This window comes from Centroberyx gerrardi, chromosome 9 (assembly GCF_048128805.1).
Source record: "Centroberyx gerrardi isolate f3 chromosome 9, fCenGer3.hap1.cur.20231027, whole genome shotgun sequence".
NCBI classification, from domain to species: Eukaryota; Metazoa; Chordata; class Actinopteri; order Beryciformes; family Berycidae; genus Centroberyx; species Centroberyx gerrardi.
The window spans coordinates 13,556,882-13,579,843 of record NC_136005.1 but is presented as its reverse complement, the minus strand read 5'-3'; the positions used below and the strand labels follow the sequence as shown (position 1 = coordinate 13,579,843).

Genomic DNA, 22,962 nt, shown 5'->3' with positions numbered 1-22,962 from the left:
TTGTTGTGTTCCAGTGTGTCTCTATCTTCGCGTAGAGGAAGTTGTCTGCGTCTCCAGAGGAAGCAGGAGAACACTACTGAGTGCTGACGCGTTCGGACTCGGAGGGCCGGTCGCCGTGTGTTAAACTTTCATGGCTCCGGCTAACAGGACTGTATGTGACAATGCTGTGATGAGCTGCTAACCACACTGCCTCTGTAAGCATATTTGCATGAGTAGACGGCAGGCACCCCCATATTCACTGGAGCCGCTACGCTGAACGGCGAGAGAGGACCTGAAAGACAACAATAGGCCTTATGTGCTTTGAATTATTCATGCAAAACCAATGTATAACAGAAGCCCAGGCACATCTCTCTCTCTAATTAGGTGGAGTTTGGGGGGGCGAATGTTAGGCAATGCCTTCCGACAGTTGGGTCACAGTTGATGAGAATATGCAGTTAGCTCCAAGAGTCACTGGGTGGGTGGTGGCCAGGCAAGGGTTAAAGCAGCTGCCTTCTGAAAATAAACAGGAGTACACAGCGGAGCCCAACCATTCTCAGATCCTCTGGCAAATCCATCAATTAGCTGCAGATGTGATCTGCATTCGAGATTACTGCAATTTAAGCATGTCGGGAAAACGGCCTAATCCGGTCTCTGATGGGCGCTCCAATTTTCAATTTGCTTTCCAGGAGGGACATGGGATCTGGTAGGACCTGGGAAGGGAGCCTACAGAGAGAACTGCACTAATACCCTCAGAATGAGCACCCCGTCCCTCTGGATTCATGCATCACTTTTTAATTTCAGAGAGATGCGTGGCCGTGATTATGAACATTTCAAATAGGAAAGCCAACTTCTTCAAAGGCTCATGCGCACAGCAGCAAACAAACTTCTAACATAATCCAACTAAAGTGTCCAAATTCAGCAGGGAGGCTTGAGGAGTGATGCGATGTGTTGTGGGTCACCGTACGAATAGAAGGGTGGGAGGAAAGGAGGGAGGCAGGAGAAGAGAGGAGCGCGGAGCAGAGCGGCGTCCTCGCTGACTGTGCCGTGCTGTGCCTTTGCTTCTGTCGTAGGGCCCTGTCAGATTGTGTTTACTTTCCTGAAGGACGTTTCACCTCTGGAAGCCCGGGAATGAATGGAGAACTCATTTCTCCAACAGAGACTAGTCAATCACTCCACATTTATTCTCCTCCCTTGCCGTGACCTCTCCCCGGCCGGGCGGACAATGGCGCCCTGGAAAACTGCAGATGAGTTTGACTCAAAGCAAGGACTCGCCTTATACACTGGGCACGTCAATACTGCTAAAAACCTCAGTGAAATAAAAGAAAAACATTAGATTAGACAGAGGCCAAGGTAACATTTTTCTGAGCGAGTATAAGGTATAATACAGTTAAACTGATGCTCCACAGTCCGCTGCATAGCCACAGTGCATTTAGTATTCTGTTGGAAGTCTTCAGTGCTTGTGTCACATTATGGCTCTCTGTGAGGTATGCACTTGTTTGTGCATCAGCACTTGACACGGAGAGGATAAGGTTTGCTTCATCTAAAATAGGTTTGAAGCCTAGCATGGCTGCATAGCTAATGTCATGACTTGGGTCTGGCAGATGGCAGGAACAGTTAGGGATCTCATTAGATCAACCAAGCGTCTACGCCTCGTTGCAAAACCTTTCATTAAAGTTCCATGGCTGGAATACTACTATCTCACAATATTGGTCAAAGTCAAGAGAGGGTAGAGCAAAGTGTTGAATTTTTACATCTGCGTAAAGCTGGGAGATTAAAATGATGCATGTGTCTAATCAAGAGGGAGACGCAAGGGTAATGTGCAAAAGTGTGTATATGCATGTGTGTGTGTGTGTCTCCATGTTCAACTAAGTGTGTTTGTGCGTGTGTGTATGCGTGTCTCCATGTGTGTGCCTGCATGTGTGAGTGTCTTTGCAGAAATGTGTAGATGCATTAGCTAGTGTCTTTATATGTATATAGTGTTTCCATTTATTTGTGCGTGATAGTGTTTGTGTGGGTGTGATGAGTGATGCATCCTTGCTGAGCATAGCAAACAGGATTGTAATGGTCACAGAGCACATTTTGTACCATTTGCCTTGTAATTAACTGGAATTTGTTCAGCACAAATGCACTGCAAGCTCGCGAATGTGAAAAACTAAATTTCCTCCAATGCAAGTTATTGACAGTTGGCGAGGGGAGGGAGGATTTTTTAAGTGGAAGCTTTCAAAGTGCCTTCATGTTAACGCTTATTTTATTTGTATTATCTTTAATGACACAGAGGCTAAATGGACCATAGAGTGAACTGATTAGCAGCACCCTACAGCTTGGCAGCCCCAAGTCAATATGGATGTTTTATGGGTTTTTAAAGGACATTTTAAATGAAACTTTATATATGGTTAAAGGCATAGGCTAATCATAGCAGGCAGTCTTATTATGAATGATGCTGTGCACTCCGAGGTATCAGGATTGCTGGCTGGCAGCAGTCATTACAGGGAAGAGCAGCACCACAGTAGAGGGATGATCTTAGGCAAAGCAGGAGGCACAGCAGACTGAGACAACTCTCTTCAAAGGCACATTTCCACTAGCGAGTGAAGGTACCATTATCTTTAATGTAGATTGATGCTATTGGAAAGAGCCAGGGAAGGGAGAGTTTCTGACATTCAATTCTTGACCTATTTTTTTCCAATGATTATACTCAGTCTAGTCAGTTGCCAAGCCAAATGCCACCCATTTTAGGAATATCCTCTTCATATTTTGCCCAAAGAGATAAATTGACTGTAATTATATATTAACTATTTTCATAAATTGCACAAGTCGTTGCCTCTTTTCCGTCATCTGTGCTACTTTTATTGTTTTGGTATTTCCAAAGCAACAAATGAATAAATTAATAAATAAAGTTAGATAGATAGATAGATAGATAGATAGATAGATAGATAGATAGGCAGACAGACAGATAGACAGACAGACAGACAGACAGACATATAGACACACAAGAAATTAACCAAATTTGTAAATTAATAAATCAAATAACTTAAAAATTATTCATAATTAATAATTGTACCAGAGCGTTGGCGTAGCTTTTTTCTACCTTTATGAGCCTTCTTCTCATTGACATTTTCCTTATGTTGTCTTTGTATTAGCGACTCCTTTATGGGGTGTCAATGTCTATGATGGCTCTAGAGAAGTTTCCAGAATAAAACCCATTGCCTTTTAAATGAAAGTATTTTACTCTTTATGTCCTCACAAGATGAGGATTGGAGAAAAAGAAAGACTGTGAATGCTCAGAAACTTCTAGCACATCACAGGATAGCACCATCAAACGCAAGACGAGAAGTTTGATCTTTCAAAGGCAACAAGCAAAGCATACTCTGGACGCCTTTGCCCTGGCAGACTTGGATTGAGTTCAGTTGTTGTGAGCATTACTGATCGACACCTAAGGAAAGCAATCGGCAGGTCTATTATGCACAGTGATTTTTCCCTGCTACCTCTGGTGATGGGAGAGCACGGAGGCCCATGCCCACAGCTCTCTGTTTGACGGGCGCTTTGCTGGGATCCGTGGAACAGAAAACCAAACTATTTACAGGGAATACAGCAGCCTCAGAACTAGCTCCTAGCCTCGGGGTGCAAAATACTTGAAAATAAGCTCCTGGTCTCTTTGATGTGTGTGTGCACCAAATCTAAAGGCATTTCAAGTAGTGCTGCCTTTGAGCCAAGGACGAGTCTAAATTGTCTCTTGGAGCTGGAGATGGGTGAGGTGGGGAAGGGGGTTAAATAAAAATCAAGAAATGTAATATTTTTTTCTGATGGTTGCATTACCATAATGTACACTTCACACGGCTGCTGACAGGAGTAATCCCAGTGGCGTTTTTTAAGATGGCTATCAAGGATATCTGGAGCACCAGAGGTTTATTGTTCATCCACTGATGAGTGAAGACAATAGTCTTGGGAGGCTCTCCTGACGAGAAGATTAGTTTTTATATAGGAGAGACATAACATCTCTGTGCAGCACTCCGTCCTGCTTAACAGCTCTAATATGATGGAGGAAAAGTGTTCTGGAGCAAATTAAGTGAGTGGTTTATAACATCTGCCTCTTCCCAGCTATTTCATTTTGTCGCTTGTATGGCTGCTGCATTATAAGGCTCTGTTCTGCATGGCAATCTGTTGTTGTTGTTGTTGCTGCTCGACAGTTATTTGTCACAGCAGATAAGGCATCCAGTAGCCCAAGCACTCATTACACCTTTCAGAGCTTGGAAATTACTAACCAAACCAACACGACACACTCAACTACAGGAGGGGAAAAGATGTAAAAGCCTATGGAAATGATAAGATTGGAGACAAAAGGAAGGCATTTTTTTCTCCTCTCTGGTACATGGAGGAACAACGTGTTGATTATCAATGCATAGCTAAACTTATGGAGCTACACATGTGATGAGAAGAGAGAGAGTGTGCGGTGGGATGGAGGACTTAGTCACATGAGAACAGAGCGGGCATCAAGCAGTGCTAGATAGCCACTCTGCATGGTTCCAGGGTAAGCTATGGCTGGTAAAGGAAAAGAAACGTGACAGCATACTGTAAGAAAAGCTTTCTACAATTTCATCCAGCCTGAAGACATGGCAGGACTCATAAACCACACTGCAGAGAATCCCAGGTGGTCTGAATGGCACACAACATCTGAAAAGACCTCAATTTTGAAATAGGATGGTTACTAAACTGCTGTAACCGTGGCTTTTCAAGTTTCCGTGTGCCTCAAAAAAGGGAGATGAAAAATAACATTTCACAATCTCTGGACCTTGAAAGCTTTCTTTTGCTCCAAGAGGAAAAGGAAAAGAAAATTCTCAGACTTTCACGCTTCAACAGTTATTTGGCCTTTTTTTTCTGTTCTGCGGCCACCGAGTCACCAGCCTCCCCCCTCCCTCTGGCCCTTCCTCCATTTTCTTTCAGATGCACTTTGGAAGCAGAGGTCTCTCGACCCCTGACTGCAGTGTCGACAAGAGATTTTTGAAAGGCTTGTTTGAAAATAAAAGCGTAGAGGAGCCATATTCCATATTTTGACAAGAATGTAAGATCCTTGTGGCACAGAAACACAAGCCTTCCTGTGCTGTGACTCCCATCTGGACCTTGATAGATTTACACGGTCAGGTCAGAGTTCATACATAATGGCATTGGAGCCATTTTCTCTAATCAGAAAATTGGATTCTGTAACAGATTTTGCAACAATATTTCTTGCCCCAGGGTTTCTGGCCACTTCATGCTTTATTTACTTATTAGTATTTACTGCAAGCTGCGATATGAGGTACAGTAGGTAGACCATACTTGTTCTCAATACATTCTTCTTAATATTGATATGATAGTTGAAACACACGGTCTTCATTTCATTATTTTGTCGCCATCTTTTTGCAGAGCCTCTATTACAAACAGTATGCCTTTCTGTTGCCAGGTTTCTGTGATTGGATTAACAAACAGGTTGCATATTTATCACCTGTCACTTAGGCTTCTTTTTTCCCCACAATTAAATGCTCACTCATCTTTTAATATAGTTATTTACATGAACAACATCTTTCAGTCATGCACAACAATACATTTCAGAATGGTTCATTAAATATGCAACAACTGTGTTTTCTATCAAATCATAGTTGTAATTCAATCAGTCATGTTAAAAGGCCTTTTAATGTGCTTTCTATAGAAAGCACATTTTTCCTTTAGGCACCAGATCTGAACACAGAGACAAAGAACAGAAACAGGTGTATAACTGGTGTAAACCGAATGGATGAGATTAAATAATTAATTCATAAACATCAAATATTTTCTCATATTCAAATTATTTTTGATGGCTTCAAAATAAAACTATAAGAGTAGGAAATGTGCAATGTGTTCCTCTTGGCATAATACATCTCACCCATTCACAGGCCAACACAGTCACACAGCAAATTGTGAATCCAGTAGGAATGTTGTCACAAACATATGATATATATGAGCAAGTGTGCGATAAATGCCAACATGAGACAAGTGTTGTGTTGGTGGTCATAACATGTAGTAAATATTATGTACTATGACTGCTATGGACAGTGATATGATAGAGTTTACAGATTTGTGCTATTGTAAAACTAACCAAGGTGCAAAACGATGGTTAATAATCATTTATTTGAAGGGTGGGATTGGTAGTCATATATATCAGTCCAGATGCCCATTGATTTGAAAAAGTGTGAGTGTGTGAGTCTCTTCATCTCTGTACATGCAAACATAAGGGTACATATAAAGGGGCATCTCATGAAATCAACATATAAAATATAACTTTAGATATATGAATGAATAAATTAATCAGACTCAATCATTGTGAGTCTCACCTCTGCCCAGAAACATCGACCCTATGTTAAAATCTGTTGTGTTAAAAGATAAGAAGGAACATTGGCTTAGTGATTTTTAAAAAAAAAAAATTTCTGTCACACTGAAAAGCCAGTCATTATTATTTTTTTGTTTGTTTCTAAGTGCACAGGTAGTGTTGCTGTGGGTCTGCTGTCGGGTTGCAGAGTCCAGAGGTGATGTTCTAATGGGCCCAGAGGGCAGGGCCTCCATCACTGGCTGCCATGGAGACAGCGATCATTATTTCCCTCTCTTTTCCCCATTATCCCCATGTCTTTGATCTCTACAGAGTGAAGGTGTGGGTATAATTCTGGGCCGGATCTCTTGTCTAAGCCTCCTGTGTTCAATGGAGGCACCTGCATTAATCCCAGGTAACACCTCTGATCAAGGATTTAATTTCGGCCTGGAGAGGGTGTACACACCATGATCCTACAGCCCAGATTGTTGTGTTGACAACACCAGTGACGAATAGGTTTTGCCTGAGGGGAGGAAGAAGCAGAGAGCTCTCAATTTGCCCTTATTTCCGGGTACCGTAAACGTCATTGCAAAGTGTGACGGGAAAAAAAATTGCAGACTGCACTCAGTATATTAACATTAATGGAAAAATTGCAAGCTATGGCCCTCTGTTGCACATGTCTTCTTCTATTAAAAATATCTAAGTTTGATTTGGACCAAATAACACACAGGCTGAAACTATTGTTAACATCTGGAGCTAAAATTAACATTTTTGTGATGTGTAGTTTTTGAAAAGAAAAAAAAACATTTGTTTCTGGTCTGCACCAGATCAGTCACTATGGTAATGGTGTTATGCGTGGGGCAGAAGTGGAGGCAAAGAGCCGTGGCATACTTATGCCATTTCTGTGAGGGAAAATTGGAGGAGGAAAGTGCATGTGTGAGGGTTAACGCCCACTTTTGCAGACCAGTAAAAGGGCCAGTATTTTACTATTGAGTGGTTCATCTTCTAAAACATAGATTGCTTTGGTTTTGCCTTGAAAAAAGGAGCCTGCTGCCATCCTAGGATTCAGAGTCTTTTACTCCTAGCTGCATTGATTTCTCTTGTTACTGCAGGTCAGTGAGAGGAAATTGAATTGGAAATTGTAGGAAAGCAGGGCTCTATTATTTCTTTTTCTGGTGGCATTTTTTTCCCTCTGCATTTTCAGAAGACAGCATTGAAACTAATGGGAATAGCAGTTACTGTCAGGACATAGTTAAATGACTGCTCTGACTTTGGCTTCTCTAATAACACTGTCCTCCAATGCAAAAGGTTACATTCACCCCTGTGGTTTTAGACCACATCGCTTTGCATTTATGAAAACCTTTCTCCTTTTCTCTGCCGCCTGCCCTCCCCCGGTGCACATGGGGTTAGCACTGCTTTTACATGGAGAGAACATTGGGTCATATTTTGCTGGGATATGTTACCTTTGGGGAAGGGGTGAGGTATTAGTGTAATAGTGAGGTGAGTGAGGGTGCTTTGCGGGGCAGGCAGGGTAGACATGACACATTACATCCAATACTCCTACTGGTATTGTTGGAATGAAAGTTTCATGTCTTCAGACCTCTCCGTGCTTTAGTCATGTTCTTTGTCTGGAGTTGTGCGGCATGTTAATGGTGACAAAACACACATCTACAGGGTAGAGGCATGTGGCTGGCTCTAAAATTTAAAGCAGCTTTTACAGTGTGACACATATAAAGACATCTTAATGTTCAAAAGATATTCAAATTAACGTTTCAAAATCATTCACCTCTCCCTCATTGTTTCTCTCAAATGCTTTAAATCTAGTTCATATCTTTCAATGCACTGTTTGTCATTCCCAGATGATTGTCCTGTCGAAAAACATATTTCAGTAAACACTCAGGTTTGAAAAGCCTATTTTTTAGTCCGATAAGAGCATGTTTACTATATATACTTGAATAAAATTGGCACATTGTCTCTCACACTTCCCCATGGGTTGCTGGATTAACCGGTAAAGCATTTTATGAATTAATTATGGTGCACAGAGAAACGCTTGTTCAGTGCTGAGTAAACTAAAATGTGTTGTTTTTTTCATTGTTTTTGGGCCCAGATGTATTTACTTCATGGAAAAGTTACAAAAAGGCACAACTGTAAAAAAGAAGTAGACATAATATTCTCTGGTGAATCTATTGTTATGTCTAAGAAAGCAGTCAAGGAATGTCACATTTAGCCCTATATTTTATTCAGGATATAGAAGGTCAATGTCAGACCATAACTATGAATTATTAATAGCAAAATATGCTTGTCTTCGAACAATCTTTATTATAATGAGCAATGAAGAATAAATATTGACTTTCATTAACTTGCGTCCAATAGATCATTATCAAACCCATCTAACTATGAATATATGTTATACTATCCTCCTATGCAAGTGAGGTAGCTAGGATCTAAGTGAAATGCAGATCTCATACTGCATGGTGTATTGATGGCTGCTGAAAGACAAGCACTCTCAAGAGCCTCGAACACATTAGACATTTGGTACGAGTTCAAAACGTTTTGGCTCTTCAAATCCTGCACTTCCAAAACATTGCTGTTTCTATCATGTAATGCAGGCGACTTGCACACAAAGCATGGATTAAATCCCAGACTTGTCTCTGAGAGAATAAATATATCTGGTAGGTTTACGCTCATTTGCAGTAGCTTTACGATCACACCACCTTGCCACATTGTAGAAAACAAGTGTATTTTTTTTTTAACATCGTAACAAATGTAGAGAGATTTATAATAGACAGTAAATTTCAGCTGGGGATTGATGCCTGATTCATTTACAACATTGTTACATTGTTGCATTGCCAGTGGCTACATTGTTAATATTCCAATGATAAGCATCTTAAGTTTGCACCTTGTGAATATAAATGTCTAGAAGGTTGCAAAAAACACTCACCTAAACATTTTTGAGGCAGAACTCAGAATGTGCAGGTGTAGTTGAAGTGAGGTACTGTACGTACTTTAGTTCACTGCTCTGTCTCTCTCTCTGACAGGGTTTTGACCAGTGTTTCTCTATCTGCCGTTTTCCCTGGCCATTTATAGCATGTTGAGCTGAACCCAGTAGCGTAGCAACAGTAACTATGGGAATAGACCCCTGTGGAGAGGTCAATGTGATGGCCTCCACTTGGCCTCTTTGTACAAGGGCTCGCACATTGATTATTCTAATTGCCAAACATCCATAACCACCTCCGCCATCACACACAAACAGATGAAAATACTGAATGCGTTGTGTGTTTTTAATTTTCTCTGAGGCCATATCTAACTGAATGTAGCTATTGGATAAAAAGAAAATGCGTTTGATTTCATTATCAGATGTGGAAGAAAATATAAACATATATATTTGATTGAAATATATAAATATCTAAGTCAAATATGCAAGTCGAATGGATTTCAATATGAAATAGATGTGAGGTCTAGGTCTATCCTACATCTCTCTCCATCTCTATTTTCTTGCTTCTTCTTTACATTGCTGCCAACCCCTCTCCCTTTCCTCTCTCCTCCGCCAGTCTCCTACCTCCTTTCTTTTCCTCTGTTTGTGTGTGCATTTTATGGAGGGCTACATTCCTCGTGGGGAAGACTCTCCAGGGAGCCTTAATTGACAAGTGTGTACAATAACTAATCAGCGGCAAAGCAACTGCCCTTTGAAATGATGAATTAACTAAACTAATTTCAGATAATCCCTCACCATACTGAGCCACACTGACACCGCCAATTGATATTTGAAATGCAGACACCCCTCGTCTCCGATTTCTGCCAGTCATTTCAGTACGGACCTAAACCCCCCCAGAAAAGGTGGCATGGCTGATAAACTGCTGACAGAGCTTTGAGAAGATTAAAACAATTTTCTAGCTCTGCGTGTGTGTATGAGCAATCTGACAAACATACACAAGCGAGCGCAAAATACACGCATGTACATGTGCAAGTAGGCACACCCACGTAGCTGCACCCACCCACACACACACACACACACACACACACCTATATACACACACACGCACAGTGACATTACCTTAAGCATATAGTTCCTATGCACAAGCACGCACACATACACAAACCGTAATGGATTAATTTGAAAGGGCAGGGTTAAGTCTAGTGGGCATTTGCTCATAAAAGTTCATACTTCTAAGAGGTTTACCAATTTAAATCCTATTTCTGTGTTGATGCCTAACCTTTCCCCCCCAAAGCTCCATAATGTGTTCTGTCAACACGGTCCTCTCCTCCAGATTAGCAGTGTCAGACAGTTGTAGAGTGAAAAGGACAACGTGTTGTTTTCCCAGTAATAGAAGAAACTCTGACAGATCAACCTGACATCAGCCAACCACCACAAAGGACAAGGTGTGTGTACTGTACAAACAAGACAGTCAGAAATGTAGGCCAGATATCAGTCAGAAACAAAAAAACTCCAACAACCTTTTACTGTGTGTGTGTGTGTGTGTGTGTGTGTGTGTGTGTGTGTGTGTGTGTGTGTGTTCACGTGTATCTACACATTCGTTTGTGTGTGAACGTGAAAAGTTTGACATGCTGCTGAACAAGAAAGTTTGGGTCCTTAAAATTAATTTGGCCGTTCTGCAGGTGTCTAATTGCCAGTGTTTCCCTATCATTACATCATCTCTACTGTATGATTAAGGAGCCTTATGCAGGTTCTGGGGGAGAATGGAGCAGAATACCGACTCTTTGATTAACTAGCGCTGGACTGGGGAGAGACTGCCTACAGGTTTCTCCATCAACCAAGCTGAAAATATGTTTCAGGAGCTTTTTGAACAGTTCCTACACCGCATGCAGACCGAGCACAACCACTATGCTTTACGTCGCTTTGCTCTATCAAACGTTGTTACTTGTGGGTGTTTAATTGGGTGTGTTTTGGGCAAGCATCCCAGCAAATTCTCAGTTAGTTTAACAAGCTTTGTTTATGGAGGCCTATTTGGTATTGAATAATTTTCCTCATTTAATTTTGCCCAAATATAATCCACAAGCACACTTATAAAACATAATCTTGCAATCAAGCTAGCTAGCTAAGTGGCTACAGCTATTTAGATGTGATGGGATAGTTAGGCTAGCAAGCTAACATTACCTGTTTAGCCTACCAGAGCTAAACTTAGCGGCTTTTAGTATATATCTCCAGTAATGTTGCACACCAGGAGGACCAACAATCTCCAGCTTTTTGCCCAAATGTGATTGATTCTTGCACTGGGACTGTCATACATAATATACATAAAATACTGTATATATATAAAAAATATATGTATATATATATTATATATATCTTTTTTTTTTTTTTTTTTCAGTTTTTCTCATCGCATCGCAGGGTTTGCGTCGTCACCCATCCTGTCCCCATGCACATGGTTATTTTCTTCTCATAAACAATGAAAGGGGGTGAACTGTTTACTGTCTGGTCTGCAGCTCACCTTACATTGAAACCTTCTAATTAGAAAGTATATGAGGAGAACTCCGAAGTATAAACCCACATTGGAAAAGACTGATAGAGGAGTATGGAAGTGGAGTTTGTGCGTGTGAATCTGTGCGTGTGTGTGTGTGAGTTGGCACTGTTTGCCTTGGTATCTGTCAGTTGGTTAGGGGCGTGTTGTCAGTCAGTGAAGCAGCAGGGACAGTAGAGGCAACCGGAGGAAGAGGAGGAGACGATCTGCAGGAGCTTCCTGGTAGACAACCGTGAACAGGGAGCCACTGTCCCCCTCTCCCCCGCATGCATTTTTCATCACACGCTCCCTTTTTTTATACTATTTAGCTTTTCCCTCCCCTCTCAACTTCCATATGGTGCGTGCTGACATGGCATTTCTTAGCCTTGCACACAAAGCCCTCTGGTGCTTAGTGTACTAGAGTTGGAGCATGTCCGTGTGTGTTGGTGTGTGCCTGTCAGTGTGTGTGTGTGTGTGTGAGTGTGTGTGTGTGTGTGTGTGCACGCGTGCTTGCATGCCTGTGTTCATGCGTGCGTACATGTGAATATTGGGGATGTTATGCTCGCTCGCTCTCCCATGTCTTCCTTCCTCTCACACACTCACATTGCACTGTATGTGATCCCATAATCCCAAAGGCTGTGGCCACGAGAGAGAGAGAGAGAGAGAGAGAGAGAGAGAGAGACAGACAGACAGAGAGAGAGAGAGAGAGAGAGAGAGAGCTCACGGAAGGTCCATTTAGTCTGTTGGCAGTACCCAAACTCCAAAATAGTTGAGACTCCCTGCATAGAATGGATCATCTTAAATTATTCTGAGCTGGAATTCAAATTTCATTTTGTTTTGGCCCTAAGCAACGGGCAAAACTGCCTGGGCGAGATCAGTAAAGGTCAGGGGGAATTAAAATGCTTACTGTAAGGTTTGTCAGTGAGAGAGGGAGAGAGAGAGATAGGAAGAGAGAGAGAGCCAGAGGAAAAGGCCATCTGCCTGACAGTTTAGTCTAAGTTTGAGAGAGAAATAAGTCAGTCCTTCTCCGTTCTAATGCTATTAGTTATTAGCTTGACAGATCCAAATTCCTGCATTGTCGTACCAAGATAGATATATCACATTTATACATTCTGGATGCAAAATCCAAAGGTAGCTTTATGGTTCAATGGTTTAATCGACAGACAGTGCATGTTTTACATTACATTGCTATGCATACCAGAAAACTAGAGGACGATTTGTTATGACAATATCCAAATCCAATAAGTCCGATGCATGGGGGTAGAATAGTAAGGCGGAAATGTAACTGACATCCGATGAACAATTCCACCCCTCCCTCTTGATGCTTTGCTCAATATATAGATAGTTATTTCATTAGATATCGAGCAAAACATCCTGAAAATGAAAACAAATGGGGCTGTCAAGAAGATGGGGGAGAAGGAGAGAGGGGAGGGGAGAGCGAGCAGGCCATCCCTCCACTGTGTGTGCGTGTGTGTGTGTGTGTGTGTGTGTGTAGGTGTGTGTGTGTGTGTGTGTGTGTGTGTGAGAGAGAATGCTTGCGTGCATGTGTGAAAGAGAGAGGAGTGGGGCAGTTGGGGGGATGGAAGAAAAGAGAGAAGAAAAACATACAGAGGAGAAGAGTGCTGGACATCCCTCTGCTTCTCTGTCTAACCCATTTTTAATAAGAGCTCGGGGTAGGCCAGGTCCGCAGCGCTGGGCCCGAGGTTCTCCCCTCTTGCCTGTTAACCCCCCCCTCCCCTCTGCACCCCCTGATGAAGGCAGCAAATAGCATGCCTTCTGAAACATGCCTGTGTCCAGTGGGAAGAGACTAATATGGAGAGGGAAGGGGGGATTCTGGATGCTGCTGCAAAGTTGCCCATTTCTCCCTCAGCTCAGTGAGATGCTCTTGGTCGAGAAGTTAGTCATTAACAGTAACAGAGTGTAGAAAGTGCAAACTGGACTACACAAAGGTGTTGACTTAGCAGAAACCAAGGTGTCGATTTAGTCAACACTTAAAAACAGTGTTTTATGTGCTTAGCTTGATATACCTTTTTTTACAAAGTGATTATGAAATGCTTTCAGCATTATCACATCTTCTGAAAAAGTGCTGATTGACCTTGTAGCCTAATTAAAGTGCACCATCGCCAGTAGAGAGCAGATAAGACAGCTTGGCTGTCAGTGTGACTGACAGGGTTAGGCTCTCCCCCTGCAGTCACATCAGCACCACAGAGGCCATGCATACAAAAAGCACATGACAGCGCAGTGAGGTGAAAAGCTCCAAGTTTAGCATCTCGCCTCTTATCGAGAATCAACTTGTGCTAATAATATGGAAATGGTAAAATGAAAATACATCAGTGACATGCTTTAGGGCTTATGTATTTATTTATGTATTTGCAACTTTACCTCATACAGCATTTCTCCCATCTCATAACTGTTAACACTGCAGTTTTTGCAGAGTAAAGGTATGCTCTGCACTGAACTGTGCTGCACTGTAATGTGGCAAGGCACAGTGGAGTGCTAACACTACCAGAGATTAGTGAATGAATATGGATCAGGGAGTACATCCAAAAAGAAGCTGCTGCCTGATGTCAAATGTATAGAGCAAATCTGAATCCACTTTCACCAAGGTCTCTGTAGGTCTATGGAGGTGAGTGTTCAAGTGTAGCCTATATTCGCCTACAGCACTCTCACTCCGGGCCGGGGAAAGCTGACATGCAGGGTGGCCTGTAAGCCTCTTTTGTCCATGTGCAGCAAAGTCATCTGCCAGCTCAGTTGCTCTTGCACACAAAGCTGCAGAGAGATAGCCCATATTCTGGTACATCCTCGCTCTCTCTTGAGCTGGAGTTGGGCATGGCCCCTCGCTCTCTATCTCCTAAGCCTCCCCCCTTTCATTTCTCTCTCTCTCTCTCTCTTGCTCATTCACCCTCTCCCCCTTCTTTCTCATTATCTCTCTTTCCTCATTCCTTTTCTGCATCTCACTTTTCTGTCTCTTGCTATCCACCCCTCTATATCTCCATTTTGCTGTCTTGGGTCATGAGGCTGTTGTACCGTAGCCTGTATTAACTTGCACTTTTCTTTTAATTCTACTTTCTCTGAATATTGACTTCTCTATCTGTGTTCTGCTCTATCTTGATTCATATGTTTCTTGTTCCAGCATGGGTGTATATCTTAGTTTATTGCAGATGCCTTCAGGTGGGGAGGTGAGAGGATATTGGTCTTGTATATTCTACACAGGCAGATCGAGGGGGCAGGGTATCACGTGGGTTGCCTGTTTGGCTCAGTGTGTAATGAAGTTTGTTGTCTCTTGCTGTAGTCAATTTTGTCCCTCCGTGTAAGGAAGAAAAGGTAATTACTTGAGAGCAACCACCGCATGAAGGTAACTCATTAGCCATCCAAGATCATCACAAGGTAATATGAGAGAAAAGAGGAGAATGAGAGAGACACAAAGGCAGAAGGGGAGGGCAGAGGATGGGGGGGAAAGACAAACAGAGAGGAAAAAATATGACTGACAGACGACGAGAGAAACGCACAGAACGGGCTAAGTGCTGCTCCACTGTAAAGAGGAGGAAGGAAAGAGAGAGAGAAACAGTGTGTGTAGGTAGGAGAGGGGAGGTGGGGGTTGGTCGAGGGGGTGTGTCCAACATTACCCTCATGAATCAGTGTCAGTGGAGCGATGAGAAAATAATTAAGAAACAGGCTAGCACTGTGTTAAATACTGCCAAAGGTAACAGGCCCATTCTACTGTACAGAAACATAGCCTGGATGGAATAGAAGAACAGCAATAAATGGGATAGAGGAAAATGGGGGAGAAAAAAATCCATATCATAACGGATGCCAAAATGCCCTTCAGATGGCATTATGAAGGGAGACAATATAAATAGCAGTGCCATATTGTAAATGTTTATATACAGTGGCTACGTATAGACGTTGCACAGCAGTTTCAGGATTTATGACCACAGCTGTAATACGTTGAAGTCGACACAAGGCTGTGAGTAATATTTCACGTTTGTTATCATATTGAGTGTAAATTTGCTGAGACGTATATGGTGGAGATAAAATATTTTAAGCAATTTCTCCTTCTATTCTTTTCCTCTCAGCTATTCTGTTCTTCTGAGGTGGGAGTAGAGGCTGTCGACTCGGCTTGTGCTCTGGGCTGACTGTAACAGTAGAGGAAGAGAGAGAGAAAGGGGCACACACACGTGCACGCACACACACACACACACACACACACCCACAGACACACATACTTACACACACCCCAGAGGTTTCATATGGAGCAGTTAGGAAGGGAGAAGCAAGTCACTAGCCAGTAATTGTATGTTCAAGGCTTCCAGCAGGGCCACGGTGCTGCTGAAATCCCCCAGCCAGCAGCGTAGAACAGAGCAGCCATCAGATCACACTGATGCATAAAATCAGCGGAGCGCTTTGGAGAATGTTAGGTGACATATAAGCGGACCTGTGTGTGGCGTATGTGCGTGTGCATTTTGTGTGTTTATATGTGTGCACGAGCGTGTGTGTGCGCGCGCCTGTGTGTGCACATACAGATGTGTGGGTGAGAGTCTTTTAGGTGTCATATATGATATCCATCATCCCTGCCGCCAGCGGCACAGAAAGAATTCATGATCACTGCTCTCTAAATCCCCTCTGAGATGGAATCGACTTGGTTGGTGTGGAGGAAATGTGTATGGTTGGAATGCTAAAGCTCTCTTCCTGTGAGACTGGTGTACGGTAACACACTATAGTTTGATCTCGGGCTCTTTGGCTCGACTAACACGGTATATGGCTTGTGATGCAACAGTTACCAACCACAGCCTCCCACTCACTGCAGTGATGTTTGTTTGTTTGGAGAAAGAGTTTTAGATGCCTCTTGGCATGTTTTATGTATGCAGTAAAGTGTGCATGCATGTACAGTACTGTATGTGTGTCTGTGTATGTGTGTGTCTGTGTCTGTTGATGTGCCTCTATTTATCTCCTATATGTCTATATGTATGACAGCATGTATGTGAGTGTGCGTGTATGGTTGTATGGATGCTTGTGTTTGTTTGTTTGTGCGTGCATTGCATGCATGCTTGTGTATGTACGTGTGTGTGTGTGTGTGTGTGTGTGTGTGTGCGTGTGTTTGTGTGTGTGTGTGCATGCATGGTTATGTGTATGAGCACGTATGCCTGTGTGCTTATGTGTGCTTACTGTACATGTGTGCGTACTGTATGTGAAAGCAGTGAGGCCTAATCCATCCCAGAGGAGTGCTTAGTGAGGGATGTGCTGCTTCTGCGGTGTTGATATCAAGGCCCTACCAGCACTGCTCCATGGCATTTATACTGATGACTTCTATAGATCCCAGCCGGGCCGCCAATGAGCAGCCTTGACACTGAAATGATGAAACTGTGACATGAAATCAAGCCTGCATCACCGCAGGGGTTAGCGTTAGGGATGCAGGTCCCTGTAGCTACTGTTAAAGGGAACATGTCTGAATTGAATTATAGACTGAATATATGCATAACATGGCCATGGACTTTATAGGCAACATGGGCGAGCATCAAAATGAAATATAGTATGGTTAGCATTCATATATGATTAAAGTGTCAGTTCGGTCTCTATAATTCTCTTTTTCACACTCTTTTCAGGCATACATGTTTCAGTGGAAGTCTATATTGCATTGCTTTGGTGTGGAAATTGCACAACAGAGAGCAATGAGTTGAAGACTTTTTTTGTGTGAACTACAGTATTGTTTTCTTTGCTATGCTGTTTCCAAGCAACATCTCCTTAGTTGTGAGGGAAACAGCACTAATAAGCTATCTCATTAGGGCCAATGCATAGTAGGCCTTACAGTTTGTACTGTCAACTCTGTGAGTTAGCATGCAAACTTCAAAAGACAGCTGCAGATACAGCACATACACACAGGAGTCCTAATTTACTTTAGAAACTGGTAAACAAACTATTCTATCATCCCCCATTTCTTTCTCAGTTGAAGGTGTGCTAGTGGAACCTGCTAGCTGGTTTCTGTCTGAAGTGGCTCCAATGTTGTGACACAATATGTGGCCGTCCTCTCACTGGTGATAACACCGCACATAAAAGACTCATTATTCAGGAGTTAATTTGGCAGGGTTTTCTCGCCCTGTGGCTGTGCCAAACCTCAGTCCCCCTCCCTCCTCGTTCTCTGCCACTCCTACAACTGATCTGGTGCTGTACGCAGGATGGGAAGGATGCCCTTAGCAGCACACATATGCAGAACCGTGCTCACATTCACGCCTATGTACATGCACATCCACACACACACATTCACACACACCGTCTCATTAATGCAAACACAACCCTAGTTAGATTCCTATATGTAATAAATTGGATTAAATTCCACTGGCTAAGCACTGTGATCTCTTAGGGTTAATTAATTTCATTCCATTCTGTCTGTGTTTTTTATGCTTGAACACATGCTGACACTGTTATTGTGTGGCATCCTGCTCATTGGAGAAGTATAATAGGCTAGTGAAGGAGGAGAGAGGAAGCCACAGTGTTTGGTATTCCAACCACAAAGTGATTTTGATTCTCTCTTGTCTTTTGACAAGGAAGTATGCCACAGTAGCTAGCTCTAATACAGTGGATCCTTCCCTAACGCCCCTCCTCACAGCCTCTCTCCAGCTCTTATCTTCCCCTCCAAATGAGAAAACCTGGATGGCTTCTCAGGGTCCCAGTTTCTGCCTGGATGCTATCTCATTTGGTTTTAATATATTTATCCATTCATTATTGTTCCCTTTTATCGGCCAGCTAATATTGTTCATAATTTGTCCTTATCTCCAAGCCTGACAGTCAAATTTACACTCCAGCTCAGCAGACAGATGGAGAAATGACCCTTTTCCAACCCCCCCTTCCCTCACTCCTCTCCTGCCTTCATCCCTCTCCCCCTCTCCAAACTCCAATGAAACATGACTGACAGCCCGCTGTATAAGTAGTTGTCATAGCAACCTTCCCATCCCTCTGACAAGTGCTTTCTCTCTATAGCACGCTCTCTCTCTCTGTGTCACAGTATCTCTCTCCCTTCTTCCATCCCCCGCTCCCTTGCTGTTTCAAAGATGGAGAGAGAAAGAGAAATTTGAAAATCAGAGAAGACCTAGGGCATTCAGTATGCCTTCCCTCCCTCCTCCCCCTCCATCACCCCATCACCCCCCCTCCACCCTCCCTCTCTCAGTCTCCTCCCACCCTTCCCTTGGCTTATTCTCCCCAGCCCTGACAATGATTTACCAACTCCTATGGCACACGCCTTTCATCCATCCTGGCTTATCAAGGACTGCAGGACTGTATGCACAGCAACATACAGTATGGGCTTCTCTCTCTCTCTCTCTTTCTCTTTCTCTCTCTCTCTCTCTTTCTCTCTGTCCCACTGGCTCTACCCTTTTCTCTCTCTTTCTGTCGCTGCTCCAAAACTCCCAGTCTGTCCCATTGCTATTCAATGAAAGTCTTCATTTCACTGTCAAAACCCCCAGCAGTCCGCAATGTAATCAGGAGGCATACAGTAATAAGTCTCCAGCATGCTGGACTCTGCTGCAGATAGTTAGAGTATGTATGCTGTATGGACAGAAGATCCTTGAAACTTTCAATGGGAATGAACCGCATATAAAACAGTCTGAGAAAAGAAAGCACTATGCAGAGATTTGAAGCACATGCATAAGGGAGGAATCACAGAGATATTGTTTTTTTTATGTCAGTGCCATAATGTTCAGACCACAGCATGAAGAATCAAGTTAGAAAATATTACTGAATGAATCCACTTTTGCACAGTGACTCAATGATTTCACGCCAAGCCAATGTGCTCATACCGAAAAGCTTATATTGATTAGAGAGGGTCCAAATGGGCCCAGTAACCTTCAGTACGTATAACTAGGCAGCACATTGCCAATTCATTATTCTGGAGTTTAATTTCCAATGCATTTATTCCAAACAAGCATCTGTTTAGCAACTCAGAGTAAATTAAACATGATGGGGGGTGAGTTTCAGGACAGGAGTTGTGTGCAAGGAAGTTACATACAGTGTTCTAACACAATGAGCTCTAAATGCATTTTAATGCCAGCATGCCACACAGTTATCACAGTTAGTTTATGATGGCTATTAAACCTTTGGATGTTTGGTGTGACGACACGCATGCATTGCACTGTAAATAGCATAGAGCACAGAGTAGTTCTAATTTTGGATGGGGCTCTCGTGGGTTGGGCTCTGTTCTGATTTCCATGCATGTAATAACATCTCATAATTACATATTTTATTTTGTATTCCCAAAGATAGCATCTGTGTCATGCACACAGCTACATAAGCCATTTTACCAGAACTGTGTGGCTGTAACAGGAAGATGATTCAGCTTTTCTTGAAGGTAGCAGAACAGAAGAGACCAAGCATTCATAGTATTTAAAACAACACAATTAGACTGCTTTGCTGCTAATCGTGGTTTACCATCCTACAGAACCTAGAAAAGAGTTGCAGGTAAACAAAGTCGCAGCTGTGTTTCAGGGTTGTGTGTGGCTGACCACTCAATTCACTGAGCTAAAACCATCAGTGTGTTTTTTTTCATGTGATGTGTCAGTGAGACTCCATAGCCTTGTGTTATAATCCGAGCAGTACAAGTGAGACAGCACTAATCCACAAAGCAGTCGATACACCGTAGCTACAGGACAGTTAACAGTGTGCCATGCAACTTGTGTGTGTGTGTGTGTGTGTGTGTGTGTGTGTGTGTGTGTTGGGGGACGGGAAGGGGTCTATCATTAATTGAGGCTTTCCCTATAGTTTCCCTACAGTGCTAACTAATTCATAAGTGGCATGCAGTGTCAGGGTGTGTGAGGGTCTTTCAGTTTGTGTGTGTAATTTTTTTGCCCACTCTCGCTCCCCATGCTTTCTCCCTTTCTCCTTCCCTTTTTCTCCCCCTGTGCGTGCATTACTGTGCGTGTGTTTGTACTCGATGTGTGTCTTTTTGCTTGCGTGTGTGTGCAGTGCTGTAGATAAACGAGATAATGTTTCCATTGCCGATGAACACGAGACCTGAATTCCCAAGGTGGCATTTTAGTTCAGAGCAGCCACAGCAGAATCCTAGACGGTGGAACAGATCTCCTAGATGATCTGTTTTCATGCATTGTTAGCTTGTTTTCAAAGCACACTCACGTTGCAGAGGAACATGCACTCCATCTCTCTCTCTCAGCCAGAGATGAAGAACTGCTACTAAACGCTACTGCTGTAAATATCACATTCATATCCTATCACATCTCCCGTCACTACGCTGCAGTCGACTCCTGCATGTGCGTTCATATTAGTGCCCCTTTTAGATGAAATGCAATGCAAAAGCCAGCGATGACTGAACATGGCTCCATCAATTTGTAAGGGACTCTTTTGTTGCTCACTGTAAACCAATATTACACAAGAATCTGATATATAGTGGCCAATTCCTGATATGCTTGGACGCCAATAAATATTATTCCATTCAGCTGGAGGTGATTTCCCAGTGAGCCATCTTTCAGCTGAAGGATGGATGCAGTGTCGTATTTTAAGACGTGCCACATGTGGTCCGTTCGTGGCGTGATTGTCATAGTGCAGCTCATATGAAATTGATATAGGTCAGCTGCATGCATTAATCCATACCTTGTCAGACCCCCATCATCTCCTGGAGGAGGGGGTCACTGGCAGAGTTACAACCAGAGTAGTTATGAGGGCGAGCAGTGAGGCAAGAGGTGACAGTGGTTGTGTGGGCGTATCTGTGTGCTGTGTGTGTGTGTGTGTGTGTGTGTGTGTGTGTGTGCATGCTGCCCACTCTATTCAGCGGCATATGGGAGATGTGGTCTGGCGGCATACAGTACAATTTGTGCACAACCAAATCCAGCCCCGCCCCCTCCTCCACTCATCTCCCCCCCCCCCCCCCACCCTGACTCAAAATTTAAATTCCCCCTCCAGCAAAAGGAAGGACCATCTTGGCCTTTTATTTTCCAGTTCAGGGCTTCCCTTTTTTTGCAGATAAATGCTCTCCAATCCACCCTGACAGATGTCACATTGCATCACTTCCATTCTGATACATAGCCTCTGATCCTGCCACTTGCAATAAGGAGCCAGCACCAGGGACGCCCCTCCCTAGACAGCGCTCTGACACGGGTGATTATTTTAAAGGTGCATCATTGGTGCTGCTGAGTGCTGAAACCCTAGCTGGGTGCCCTGTCGGCGTACACACACCGCCGTGCCCGCTGCAGGAATGTGGGTATCGGCTAGTGTCTGGGTCAGAGAACAACAACACAGCGCACCCAGTTGTAGTCACGGGCATCCAGGTCACCCTGACACTCCGCATTACCTCTGGCAGCGATTTATGCCACTCTCAACCTCTCCACAGCAGCAGCCGCCAGTCCCGTCTCTCACTCGCTCGCTCTCTACTTTGACTTCACAGGTCAGAGATGGAGAAACAATCTGTATAAAAGGAAGGTTTTAGCGCTTCCGTTGCCAGCAGAGACACACCGCACTGTAGCATTAATCATACAAGGCCGAGGTACATCAGTAAACACAGCGTGTCAGGTCAAGGTAAAGATCAGGTCCCGCAGCATTTAACAGGACTCAATAGCATACGGGGCACCTATTGAAAAGTCAGCGTTATTCATGGCATGTCTCCCAGCCTTCGTTGCTCGCAGGAGAGACATGCCATTGTTCACTGAAGAGCCCACTGAAATATTTCTCTGGCTACACGAAAAACACTGGATCAGCAGCAATTAGAAGAGTAAGAGAGAGATAAAGAGGGAGAGGGAGGGAAGCAAAAGAGTTGAGAAAGAATGAGGAGGAAAAAACGTAGAATCAGCGAGAGGAAGAGAAAAACAAAAAGAGAGTGAGAGAGAGAGAGAGAGAGAGAGAGAGCAGCATCTAGTACAGTATGGTGCGGAGGAGGCTAGAGCAGCCTGGAGCTCCTGGTGTTTCTAAAGGACCAAAGACTTGCTCATCGTCTTGGGTCTCTGCTTGTGCTTGTGTGTGTGCGTGTGTGTGCGTGTGTGTGTGTATGTGAGAGACCTCTTCATTAGTCCTCCCCTTGCTCTTCCCTTTCTTCCCTCCAGCCCGTGACCACTCACTTGCCCCCAGTAGCTATATGTGCCCATATGGGAGCAAACCCAGTTATATTCGCGATTAAAATGATCAGTCTTGGCAAAGAGATAATACAATGTGACTCAAGCCCAACCAGGGCTAAATGAGCGAGACAACTACTGTACTGTACTAGGGACTTTCTCATCT

At 43.4% G+C, this 22,962-nt stretch overlaps 1 protein-coding gene across 37 annotated transcripts in view; it reads left to right on the top strand.

The window, feature by feature from the left end:
- The window catches only part of celf5a (cugbp, Elav-like family member 5a), a 175,555-nt gene that overhangs the window by 122,020 nt on the left and 30,573 nt on the right, over positions 1-22,962 (top strand). For 6 of the 37 annotated variants that reach the window (XM_071908363.1, XM_071908347.1, XM_071908365.1 and 3 more), the window contains exon 5: positions 15,089-15,106. The exons of the other annotated variants lie outside the window; for them this stretch is intronic. In XM_071908363.1, coding sequence (XP_071764464.1) covers positions 15,089-15,106 — 18 coding nt within the window. The remainder of the gene's footprint in view (positions 1-15,088; positions 15,107-22,962) is intronic. 37 annotated transcript variants of the gene reach the window in all.